Consider the following 12,276-nt stretch of genomic DNA (forward strand, 5'->3'; position numbering starts at 1 on the left):
AACCAACAGAATGCTGGTGAACGTTAACAGGGCTCCTCTTTAACGCTGGCATTTTAACGTAACTGAGTCACGCGCAATGTATTTCTTTAGGACAGAAAGAATGAAGAGGAACATATACCATAAGTAAAAATATATATATGTATATACACTATTTATATTTCATGTATGCACATGAAATGTGCACCTTGAAATGTGCTTAAAGCTCCCTCAGACTTTCTCCTCTTCATATCTAAGAGCCATTACTCACTGAAGAAAGCAGCCATGGTTTTTGGAATTGGGACACATAACGTAAACTTCAGTGAACTGTGATAAAAGGCAAGACATGCCATGCCTATCAAGAATGTTTTGTTGCGCCTAACTTCCTCTGATGCAGTGTGCCTTTGGTTCTGTTTCCTAGTGGGAATTCCATTTTTTAAAATGAACTCTGTCTTGAACAAAATTCACTGTTCATAAAAAAAACAGGGTTCCATTTTACAAGTTGCTTTTTGTAGGTCTTTATTCAGTTTAAGTAAAAAGTGGCTGTTGTGCCTGAGGAAAAAAATTGAGTAAAAATTATTGGACTCTCCTAGACATATTCTACAATCTCATTGCTTATTTGCATCTAGGACGTGGTGCTCTTTGGTGAGTCAAAGTGACAGAAAGTGTTTTGGGCAGAGAATGGGATTGGGTGTTCTTGCCACCTTCTTCTGTGCAAAGAGCAATGTGTTGCTCAGCCAGGAAGGAAACATGGGGAAGAAAACCAATATGGGATAAGATAGATTCCTCCTTTCTTAACTCAGCCTTTCCAGGGGTGTGATAATTTTCCAGGCGCTCCTACCTGTAACACATTTGTCTCCTTGGGGCAGTAGCAGCCCAGGAGCTTGGGGTGGGGTAGGAGGCCCTTGCTCATATCAAAGTGCCTCCTTGGGGCGCAGGTGGGAGTGCAAGAGGCAGTGACCTGCCTTTGCTTTCCAAACGAAAGGATTTGCCCAAGGCGATTTGGGTGCACTGGAACAGACAGTGGGGAAGTGGCCTCTTAAGCTAGGGCAGCCTTGGCCGGAGCCTGTCTTCTTCTGAGCTTCTGTCCAAGCACTCACTACCATTTTTCAGTCTGTCTGAATTCCTTTCATTTTAGACCTCTACTGTTTTGTTTAGAAGGTTTTTTTTCCTATTCTTGGAATGTGACCTTCTTTCCTCTACATAAGGCTAGTGGAACAGATGCAGTAGCGGTTTCAAGGAGAAGTTTACAGACATATTTCTTTTCTATTCATTGCTCTTGGAATACGTGCAGGGCTTTAGGGTACATCTCTTTAGTTCTGCTTCAGGCTTTTTCTTGTTAAAACAATATTTAAGTTGCATTTCATGGGGGCAGGGGAAGGGAACAAAACAAACAAAAACAAAAAAAAAACACAAAACCAACCAACCAAACAAAAACCACCCACACCACCTCCCCTCCTCCTGCTCTCCCCTCGGGGCTTGCAGGGCTGTTTCTCACACTGTTTCCCTCAGCCCTGCAGACCCCGCCGCTGCTGCCGGCACCTGCACCCAGTGCAAAATTAAAAAATGAAATTAATGTAATGACATTGAAATTTTAAGTAAGGACACCGTAAAAGCAGAAAATACTGGTTTTGGAAGGTTTTGCCCTGAAAGAGGCTTGGGCACAACAGCTGACTTCTACTTTGGAGAAGAAGCCCCCTGGACCATAAATGGCTTTAAAATGTGGTGCCTTAGTAAATGTAGTTGTCCAGAGGGTAAATATTAAGGCAAAGGTTGGCTACGGTCCTATGAGGCAGGGTGGTCAGCAAACTGGTGCTCCAGCTTCTTCCTGCCGACCAACTCACCTCGGTGAGGAGGCGAGGATGGCTGCTGCAGGACGACGCGCACGTGGGGCTGAGGCCGTACGTGATCAAAGACATCAAGCGAGCCACCGAATGCCTGCAAAAGGATTGTAAGGGTCTCTATGCGCAAATGGCATATGACTGCTTTTTATAAAAGCTTAGGTAGTTCTTGGACGAAAGGGGGCTGAGGAAGATGAACTTGGGAATCGTTTCTTCCTCTAGTGCTGTTTTTTATTTTTCTCAACAGTTTTGATGATGAAATGAAATTAAGGCTGGTAAAATTTGCAGATGACATGAACTTAGTAGCATGGTAAATAATAAGGCACATAGAGTACTATGAATAGTCTTAGAAGTAGAATCTGATACTTGATTTCCTGTATATTTAGAGACTAATCAAAAGAATAAATGACATTATTCTCTTTGAGTTTTTTTCTCTCAATATTTGACACTGGGAAAATGATTCCTGCTGATTTGGAGGCTGAAATACTGAAAATCAAAAGACAGGTTGTTTTTTTCACTCTCATTTTTAATGTTAATGTGGAGTTGAATCCAACAATGCTATCTGAAATCTGGCAGCATTAACTCACATAAAATTGTCATTGATACTGATTGTAAAAGACAGAGCAGGATATATATACAAATTTTTTTTTCCCCCCAGGAAATAACAAAATAGCTGAAAAATCTGTTTTTGAAGAGAATGAGAACTGTCTGTTAAGTTGTGTCAAATTCTGGCCTGCTGTTTCAGCCAGTTTTCTCCAAATGGAGGAAAATTTAAAATGCTTCGATTTGATATATTTTTAAATGAAACATGTTGACTCTGTGTTGACTCACAGCTAAGCTATTTTAAAAAGTACCTTAAAGTTATTGTGGTACTCAATGCTTAAATATTTAATTTCAGGTTGATCTGAAATGGGGGCTTTTGTTGTTGTTAATGTTCAATTGTTTTTCACATTGCTGAAACACCTGCATATGTGCTTGGGGGGAGAGCCAAGAAAGCTCAAAAAATATTCTTCAGCTACATTACCACCGCAGCAGTAATAGGATCAATGTTTGCAAAAGCACTTAAGAGCTTGTGGTGTCTTTGGGTAGCTTCTCATTAAAAGTAATGGAAGTTTTCTGGTTGGATGACTATACTTGGGGTTATGTTGTGTCATGGATATATAAGACTTTCACACACAAATAGAAGCAGTCCTACAGATAAAGTGCCATTATATTTTTGGGTTTTTCCCTTCTTGGAAAAGCACCCTTTTTTCCAGTTCACCCTGAAACAGAATAAGAGTTTAAGAAATGGGAAGAGATGAGATAGTAAAGAAGAATGTTCTTCATTATTAATTTTAGAGAGAATTTCTGCTAGAGATATGAGGAAAGCATAATAGGTTTTCTGAGATGTTTTGGAGCTCATGTGGACTTGCAAAATCTTCTATTACTTTCAGGGTCACATCCCACTTTATCAGTGCCACTGCTGGCACCACCCTTAATGGAGCCTTTGATCCCCTTTCTGACATTGCTGACATACGTGAGAAGCATAAGCTGTGGATGCACGTGGATGTAAGGTTTTTCTGGAAATAATGCTTGGCATTCTCATAAGCTTGAAAACTGGACTTAGTTCTGTAGGTACAGCTTTCCTGACATTATGAAACGAATGGCCTATTTGCCTGAATAGATGCTATCAGAAAAAAATACAGAAGAGGATATAATCTTTCAGTATAGGTTGTGCTTGTGTACAAAAAAGCTTGCCTGCACTCATGAAGTAATATAGCACATACCACTTCTAAGATGGTTGTTCTTGCATCAGCTAAGCCAATTCCAAAAATTAAACACGCTGCCTGTTGTTGCGAATGAGTGGTTTAGAGGCTGTCAAGAATCACTGTCAAAGGTATTAGCAGAAAGTGATTTTAATAGAGATTTATAAAAGCGCAACTTAACAGAGTTCGATGTCAAGGTTCACTCTACCACTTACTACATGGATGAAGTATACAAAGGAAAAAGGTGTTATAATTGAGCTGGAATGATAGAGACCAAGGATGAAAAGTGTAAGGGAGACCCTCCTGTTGAGTCATGAGGTTCACAGAAGACCCCCTTGCTTTCTAAACTCCTGGTGGAGCTTAGGTGTGGGTAGGTCCAATCTTAGTCTCAGACTTGGACAACGGTTTATGTCTAATACAAAGAGTAAGGAGACCCTCCCGATGAGTCACGAGATTCAGAGTAGGCCCCCTTGCTTTCCAAACTCCTTCTCAGAGAGGAGCCTAGGTGCGGCTGGATCCACCCCTAGTGTCAGACTCGGTCAACGGTTTACGTCTAGTACAAAAGGGTAAGGGATTGTATGTGTTTAGCAGCATTCTAAGGTTCATTCAGTTTTAAGGTGGATCACAATATTTTAGCAGCACTTAATCACTAACTAATTTAACGTTTACAAAGTGAGTTAGTAGAGTCTACTACAGTCATGACTTAGTTACAAATTATGCTTACTATTGGTTCATACCACCACACACAGACAAATATATATAAATGTACAAAAGGTGCCTGTTAAAAATTCCCTTCAAGTTCAGTGAAGAAATATTCATGTCAAACGTCTAGGCATTTTTTCTCAACTGGTCAAGCGTTGAGCCTCGAGGTGTGAAGGGTTTCAGCCCAGGTCCCGTCATCAGCTTTCAGCAACTGTCCTCCGAATATCGCAGACTCGAGAGGTCGCAAGCTCTGAGAGACGTCCCACTCAGAGGGAGATGCTGGGTGCAGCCCACTGCGGTCCAGGAGGGCTCAAAGGGTCTCACTTGGGACCACCGTTTGTAGGTTCGCAAGACGATTGGCTTTAGTCATCCATAAATTTCCATCCTGGCCACAGTCCCAGGTGGTAGTTACTAAAAATTCTCAAGGTTTCAGTGTTGTTCACTTGAGCTGCGACCCAGATAAGGGTATCAGGGGGTGACACCTGGGCCAGGCAGTGGGAGTACGTTCCCAGCCTCAGCCATGCAGAGTTTCTGATACGGTCAAGGAGCGCTCAACCGCCAGACTCGGTACACCAAGGCCGAGGTTCCATGGGAATTTCTGAGATCATCAAGCGGCCCAGGAGAAGTGGGGGGGGGGGGGGGGGGAGGGAGAGGGGAATGCACCACCACACCTGTGCAGTATATAACATTTGAGGTCCTGAGTTACTGTCTGTCTTCAGAGTTGTCATTTAGTTTACCCTCCTATTTCAGGATACTTGGCTTGTAACAAAGTAGGGTTGATTATCCTAAACAAAATTCTTAGCTCTGATATAAGTATGTGGGTGTAGGGGGGAAAGTAGCTAGTTTTGTTTTTGACGTTTTGCTGCTGTTGTGAAGAGGTATGAATAATTATGGTTTATATCTTTAGCCAACTTTGGTATTGTGTTTACTTAATAGTCTGAATTTTTTGTTGTTGTTGTTCAGATTTTGACGTTTATAGGAGCTCTAGTCCATTAGCCCCTCCTGAAAACTTCTAGATAGATGCTATAAATAGGCTTGCATACCTAATATTAGGAAACCATTTTAAGGAAATGTTGGCTGTTGCACATAAAAACACTTGAATGCTGATGTGCATAGCACTGATTTCTTTATAGTGCAATGACAGTATAATAGAAGTATAATGAACTTATTCCACTGAAATCACTGTGTCCTGTAAAGATATTCTAATTTCTGCAAAATATGAAAAGGAATGTCAGACTAATTATGTGGGGAAAAATAGGAAACCTTGTTGTAAAGCTGCCTTGCTCTGGTAGCTGCTGTTTGGTACTTCAGAGGTGGGAGCTCAAGGTATTTGAAAGGGATGATTGCAGTGAAAAAAGAATACAGAATGAATATAAAGGCAAATTATTTTCTTACATCCACGTAACTCAACTATTTGTAGCTAAAGACCAAACTTATTTTCATATGCAATCATGCCTTCACTGAAAATAGTGAAATGTGGATTGGCATAAAGGTGACCAGAATATAACCTTTGGTATTTTTGAGTCCTTGTTAAGGTGCTAAATCCTGCCCACCTTACTGATGCATTAAACCATGTTGAAGTCAATAGGACTATTTGTATAACTAGGTTGAATCAAATACAACCAGTTTATTATCTGCTATAATAAACAACAAAATGGTATAGGAAATCAGTGGTGTAGTGCAGCCCTTTATAATAATTGCCATATGTCATCAACCTACTTTCTTTTTTAATATATTGGTTTTGTCCTCTAATTGTGCTGGGGGAAGAGAGTAAGCTGTAAGGTTCTTTTCCTCTTTGAGTTTCTTTCTGTATAATACTTGAATAATTCATTGAATAGTTTATATTCCTAAGATGAAATATTTAATGATGGTTGCAAATCTTTCGCTATTTTATTATGAGTGTAAGTCAATCATTTTATGCAGGCTGCATGGGGTGGTGGCATGATGATGTCTAGGAAACATGCTTTTAAACTCAACGGCATTGAAAGGTGAGTACAAGAGCATGGTGGGTTTTTTTTTCTTTGAGTAGATAATCTTTTTTCTCTTGTCATTCTCGCCATGTTGCTGCTGCTTCTCTCCCCGCTTTCTGTCACTATGCAATGACATTTGGCATCTAGGAAAAAACAAAAAAAAAACCAATAAAAAAAAACCCTGCAACCCAACAAAACCCAACCAACCCCCCTCCGCCAAAACAAAAAAACACCAGGAAAAAAAAACCAATCCTGGCCCCCTTAAGAAAACATCCCAGCCTCCCTCTTTGATTTCTTTGCCCTCTCACTGCATTAAACTTTTCTTCAACATATCTTCCATGTATTTCCTTTTCCTGCCACAAATGTTATAGCTTCATCAAGCTGTTGCTTCTGCTTAAAATATCCCACAGTAACATGTTTCCTCATCAACCATTGGCCCTTTTTTCCCTTTAGTTTTCTTCTTGGAACTGCTTTCCTCTTAAGGATGATGTCTCCCAGTTTCTGTACCCTGACTTGTTATCCTAAGTCCCTGAGCTAGAACTGCAAGCCTTTTCAGAGTGTATTTATACTGCAGACCGCAGCACTGTGTGGGTATATGCAAGTAGTTTAAATCTCAGAATCAGGGCAAATTAGCCCAGAGTGCTGCTGTGAAGGTATGTTGTTTTTACTGTCAGTCTAATCTGGGGAGTCTGTACTGTTCTGTGGTGAACAGCATAGCTATAACATATAGCACAAATTATGTGCTATGCAAACTGATGGTCATACATAACTATTGAATAAGCTTCTATATGTGTGGGAAAAATTTGGAGTACTTAAGAGATGCAGCCTTTAACATCTGGATAGTGCTTTACATGACATTTGACCTCCATGGCCCATTCTGTTATTTGGAATTGGAAGTTGATGGGGGCTCCGCTTCAGTGTTCAGCTTTCCTCATTTGTGGAAAGGTAACACAAATAGGCCCACTTTTCTATCTCAATGCACTTTGGGTGACTCCTGTGAGCAAGTTTGACGTTCCATTAATGCTAGAAGCATGAATGCTGGCTTACCACTCAGAAGCATCTGTTCTTTAACTACTTCTTTCTTCGGAGCTTTCTGATAGCTTGTATAGCCAACCTTGTCTTCTGCTGTAGAGCTTATGTCTCTGAGGTTTCCTGCTCCAGAACTATTATGTGGTCAAGAGGAGAGGCTTTCCTATTCAACTGGTGTCAAATGAGTAGAGAAACGTGTTCCTAGGAACCTCCTTGAGATCCTACCCTATGGGTATATTCTGTAGAGGAGAGGTGTGCAAGGACAGTGATCAGGTCCATTTCTCAACAGTTTCAAAAAATCAGAGAGGGCTCAAGAAAAGCATAAAATAGATGTATGTCTTTTACAGATTCTTAGACACACAAGAAAAACATTATTCTGTTAGCAAACTCCTAAAGTGTAATGCAATGTCTTTGAGTCCACTTCTGGATTTCAGAAAACTCTCCCCAAAAAGGAGCAAATAGTTCTGCAAGGTTGTGTAAGCCAAACTTATATTCGCTTATGCATTTATGAATTTAAACATTTAAAATTGAAAGGCAGAATTATCAGATTTACATGGCACAGTATCTGATTTGGGATTCTTCCAACAAACCCAGACTTCTTTTTCTAAGCTGTTGCAAATATTTGGAAGTACACTGAATGAAAAGATTTGAGAGGGATTCTATCAGATCCCAGGGTTAGTTGTTATTCTAAGTATTGTCTCTTTGTATATCTTAGAAAAGCAGACTACTCGCTTCTCTCACCTTTTCATTAAAATGCCTCTGGAAACTGCCGTTCTTTCAACAGCAAAGCTTGCTTGCCAAACTAATGCCTGGCAAACAGAATACACCATAGTAAAAGTTAAATCATCTTTCGTGCTGCTAGGTAGAGTTCCGTGTGTCTGAGACTTTTATTTGCAGGAGAAGTCAGCATGCAATAGGGAAAGGTGTAAATTTATAGCATGTTAGTTACTTCTATTTCCTTGTGCAAGTAGTTCTTCAAGTACTCAGCATGGGGTAGCTTTCAAAATGCAGCAACCAACCTCACATGGAGATGTTTGAAGACCACACAGGCAATGTAGCATTATTTTATAGCCTAGCAAAGTGCTCACTAATTTTCTCATGTAGACAAGCCACAGGATAAAGTTGCGGTGGGTGCATTTATTATCTGTAGGGGTTTAACCGTTAACCTTGTCTTTAACCTTGACATTATATGGCAAAACCACTCAATTTACCTATGAGATACTACTATGAAAAGTTAATAGGTTTGCTTATTTGGTGGTTAGGTTTACCAAGGTCTGTGCTGTCATTCTTAGCCATAGGAGCAACAGGAAACATATTGTCTTAGAGGTTAAATGCCTGAAAAACACATCTGGGGAATGATCACTTTTAACATCACATGATGCTTCCTCACATGTTTGATTGGCTGTTAATTTTCATGGGTTTAAGCTGGAAAGATCCTCTCACTGCTTCGTTAAGCTTGCTTTCTCGTCAGTTGATGGAGGTGTGGCTTTGAGCAAGGAGAGATTTTTAGTCCTGTTTATTTTCTTTTAAACTCCAGTTAGAAAGAAAAAAAATGAATTTTCCTGAAGAGTTATTTGCACGTATATCATTACAAAGTGACCATTATTTTGTTTTACTAGGATATTCTACAATCTTGTAACCAGATGCACGCAGGCTATCTGGTCCAGCTTTTTCCAGGTAGGAAAGGACTCTGAAAATACAGATTTATTCCAGAAACCTAACAAATTTTCTTCACTGTTTCAGACTGAAAAATATTTGAAATTAAAGGTAAAAGTAAACTTTAAATTGGAGTCCAGGGGGAAATATTAAGAAACACATTTTATTACAAGTCACATTTGAGTTAGAAATTATATGGCTGTGGGCTTCATCTCCCCTCTCCAGAGTTATTTGAATTAAGTGTCCTGTTTAAATTAAAACCTGTAGGTTCCTATCGCCCTAATGGTGAAGCTAAACATGCTGCTAAACATTCTGCAAGCATCTTTCCTTTAACTGGTCTCTTCAATGGTTCAGGGATCCTAAAGCAGTTTAAAGTACAAGTAAAACTTGTAAGTGACGAAGGACAAGTGTATTGAGTTCAAAACCATAGGTCACAGCATTGAAATCCTGTTTTGGTATGGGACCCTTCAACAGCTAAAAAGCTTCACAAAATTCATCCAGGGTAAACATGCTTTTTAAAGCATGGAGAAAAGGACAGCTGTATTCATTTCTCAAAATCACCTATAAGTGTTGTAAGGAAAGCTATGCTGATGATGCGTGCTTTGGAAAGAGAACAACTGCAAATAGCATGTAGACATATAGCAAGAATTAAAGTGATCTTTTGTCCATAATCAAAATCAAGTTTCAGGGGCTTAAGAGAAAATAATAACATATTGCCCATTGGTTTTTTTTGTTTGTTTTATTTTTGTTTGCTTCTGCATCAATGTTTTACTGAAGAGGGTGGTTGGTCACTGGAAGAGGGTCCCCAGGGAGGTGGTCACGGCACCAAGCCTGTCAGAGTTCAAGGAGCATCTGGACAATGCTCTTAGTCATATGGTTTAGTTTTAGGTAGTCCTGTGAGGAGCAGGGAGTTGGACTCGATGATCCTTATGAGTCCCTTCTAACTTGAGATATTCTATGATTCTATGATTTCTTCCTATCTTCCATGTAAGATCATGACATGCTTTTATTTGTGTAGCCTTGTTTTCCAAACATCTCCAGTCTTTAAAGCTTAGAACATCTCGTCCCTTTCCTTGAGAGGGTGTTGCCCATTTTCCTGTTCCAAATAGTTATGTATAGAAATACTTATGTATAGGTATGGAATTTTAGTTTTCTTTAGAATACAGTAGCCACTTCTTTGAGTTAGATAAACAGAGTTATGTCCCGTATGAAATAGTGTACACTGCATAAAACGCTGATGATGTAAACATAGGATATAAAGTGTGCACACTTACTTTTTCATACTTTAATCACAAAAAACAATGACAAGAACCAATACTTATTCCAGAAATGGCATTATTTCATAACAGTTTCTTACTTTTATAAAGCTATTGTTGGCATATTCTAGACTGGTATATTCTGCACAACACAAAGTTATCAGGTCAGCGTAACCTATAATTTTGTATCATCATGTTTATCTCTATGTAATATATAGTGAATGTCTATCATTGCTATGACCAGTTCTCTAAACATGTTGATGTTCAACAGGGAACATCAGCCTTTGAGATGCTTATCAACAGATTCCTTGAACTTGCTGAGTGCCTTCACAAGGAACTGAGTTCGAGAGAAAACTTTGGGCTTGTATTTGATAATGAAGTAAGTATGGATGAATGGAATATCTTTCTGATCTCTGCTCTCTACATACTCAGTATTCTTTGCTAATGTAACATCGTACTTTGGTTTTGTTATTTCTTCTTTGTTTAATTGAAGCAGGCATTTTCATAGTGTACTGTTGAGATTCCTTATGGTAAGGTGTATTTCTTGAAGAAAGAAAGCATTTTTAACCCTTCTTCCTCTTATTCAGCAACAACTGCTGGTATTGCAACTAAGGGTAGCAAATCAGATTAGAATTATTTTTAGTGCTCAGCTGGAAGAAGATAATTGGCTGGGGACAGGTAAGGTATTGATCCTGCAAGATGTTGACAAACCTATCAGAGTATTCTGTCAAAGCAGTAAAAAAATAAAATAATTTTGTAGTTATGCTTATTTGTAATGGTTTCAATGGGAGAGCAGGAAGGTGCAAGGATTATTGTGTTGATTAGACTTATTATTTTCATAATGTCCAGGTAGTTTGAAAAGATAAAACACAAAAGGAATTTATTTTGACTTTTTTGTTTCACTATTTATATAGCAATACATGCTTAAAATGTAAAAGTTGGGCTTACTGAAACAAAACACTTCCATTTAACCCTAGTAATTTTTTCTACAATTTTTATTCCAGGTGAAACCTAGAAATATGGCCTTTTTTTCATTACTGTTCTGAATAATTTGTTTTTAAAATGGTAGCATTTTAAAATGACAGCATTGCATGCATAATGGAGATTCAGACTGCTTTCTGTGTGGCATTGTACTCTCAGGTCCACATAATGACAGAACAGCCCAACAGTTTAATGTTAAACATCTGCTTTAATGTTCTGCTTTATAAGGACCAGAGTACTCAGCATTTTCCAGGGAAAAGTTCTAATAGATATGGATTTCTGTAGAAAGCAAGCGTGATGAGGAGGGTAGCAAGTAGTACTGATTTGCAGTAATTATCAACCTTGGTCAGAACAATAGTTCTCTAGATACAGGTTAGAATTCCTGAAAAATGCAGGTTACTTGGAGTACAAATCTTGCAGGTACTGCTCAATATATGTCAGGTCCTCTGACTTCAGGCCAAAGAGCAGGAGAGGTTTCTGTTGTGATTTGGTGTTTCCTAAGCAGGAAATAAACTTTTGTTTTTGAAGCCTGAACTCGCCAATGTGTGTTTCTGGTACATCCCACCAAGTCTGAAAGGAAGGCCAAGTGGACCAGAATGGGATCAGGTCATGTTTCTAACATTATTCAGTCGATCTGGAGGTTACTAAGGCATTTAGCAGTAGTTCTCAATAGTTTAATCTCTTTCGTTTGTTTGAGTGTAACCAGGATTCAAACATCGACGTTTGACGGATGTGCAAAGAACAAGTGTCAGAAGTAGAACTGGACAAATCCAAAGACAAATGAAATAAAACCGCACACACGTATATTCCAAAGAAAATAATAAAATGTCTTTGGAAGTGCTTGTGATAGTGGAGAGGTTTGAATTAACACCACAGCAGTAATGCAATTCCGAATGTATGTTATACCAATATTAACAAAATCATGATGTGTTAATACAACTACAGTCCTCTCTGACTTTTGCCCTGTGTTGCAGACTGAATGACCCAGCCCTGCTGAGTCTCTACCACCATCCTTATTCCCAGGGCGGTCATAATGGTGCCTGAATGAGTTTTTCCCCCTGCAGTGGGCTGCAAGTGAGGGACTAAAGGCAATTTATGATCAATTTCTGTGGTGTTTTGG

At 39.2% G+C, this 12,276-nt stretch overlaps 1 protein-coding gene across 1 annotated transcript in view; it reads left to right on the forward strand.

The window, feature by feature from the left end:
* The window catches only part of LOC142078374 (glutamate decarboxylase 1-like), a 31,360-nt gene extending 20,170 nt beyond the window's left edge, over positions 1 to 11,190 (forward strand). Inside the window, 11 exon segments of the mRNA XM_075140838.1 lie at positions 2,065 to 2,127; positions 2,243 to 2,321; positions 3,251 to 3,267; positions 3,269 to 3,365; positions 6,188 to 6,252; positions 7,104 to 7,179; positions 8,883 to 8,940; positions 9,187 to 9,308; positions 10,447 to 10,554; positions 10,763 to 10,853; positions 11,180 to 11,190. Of these exon segments, the coding sequence (XP_074996939.1) occupies positions 2,065 to 2,127; positions 2,243 to 2,321; positions 3,251 to 3,267; positions 3,269 to 3,365; positions 6,188 to 6,252; positions 7,104 to 7,179; positions 8,883 to 8,940; positions 9,187 to 9,308; positions 10,447 to 10,554; positions 10,763 to 10,853; positions 11,180 to 11,190 (787 nt within the window).
* The last annotated feature ends 1,086 nt before the right edge of the window (positions 11,191 to 12,276 follow it).

Source organism: Calonectris borealis, chromosome 2 (genome assembly GCF_964195595.1).
Source record: "Calonectris borealis chromosome 2, bCalBor7.hap1.2, whole genome shotgun sequence".
Classification (NCBI taxonomy): domain Eukaryota; kingdom Metazoa; phylum Chordata; class Aves; order Procellariiformes; family Procellariidae; genus Calonectris; species Calonectris borealis.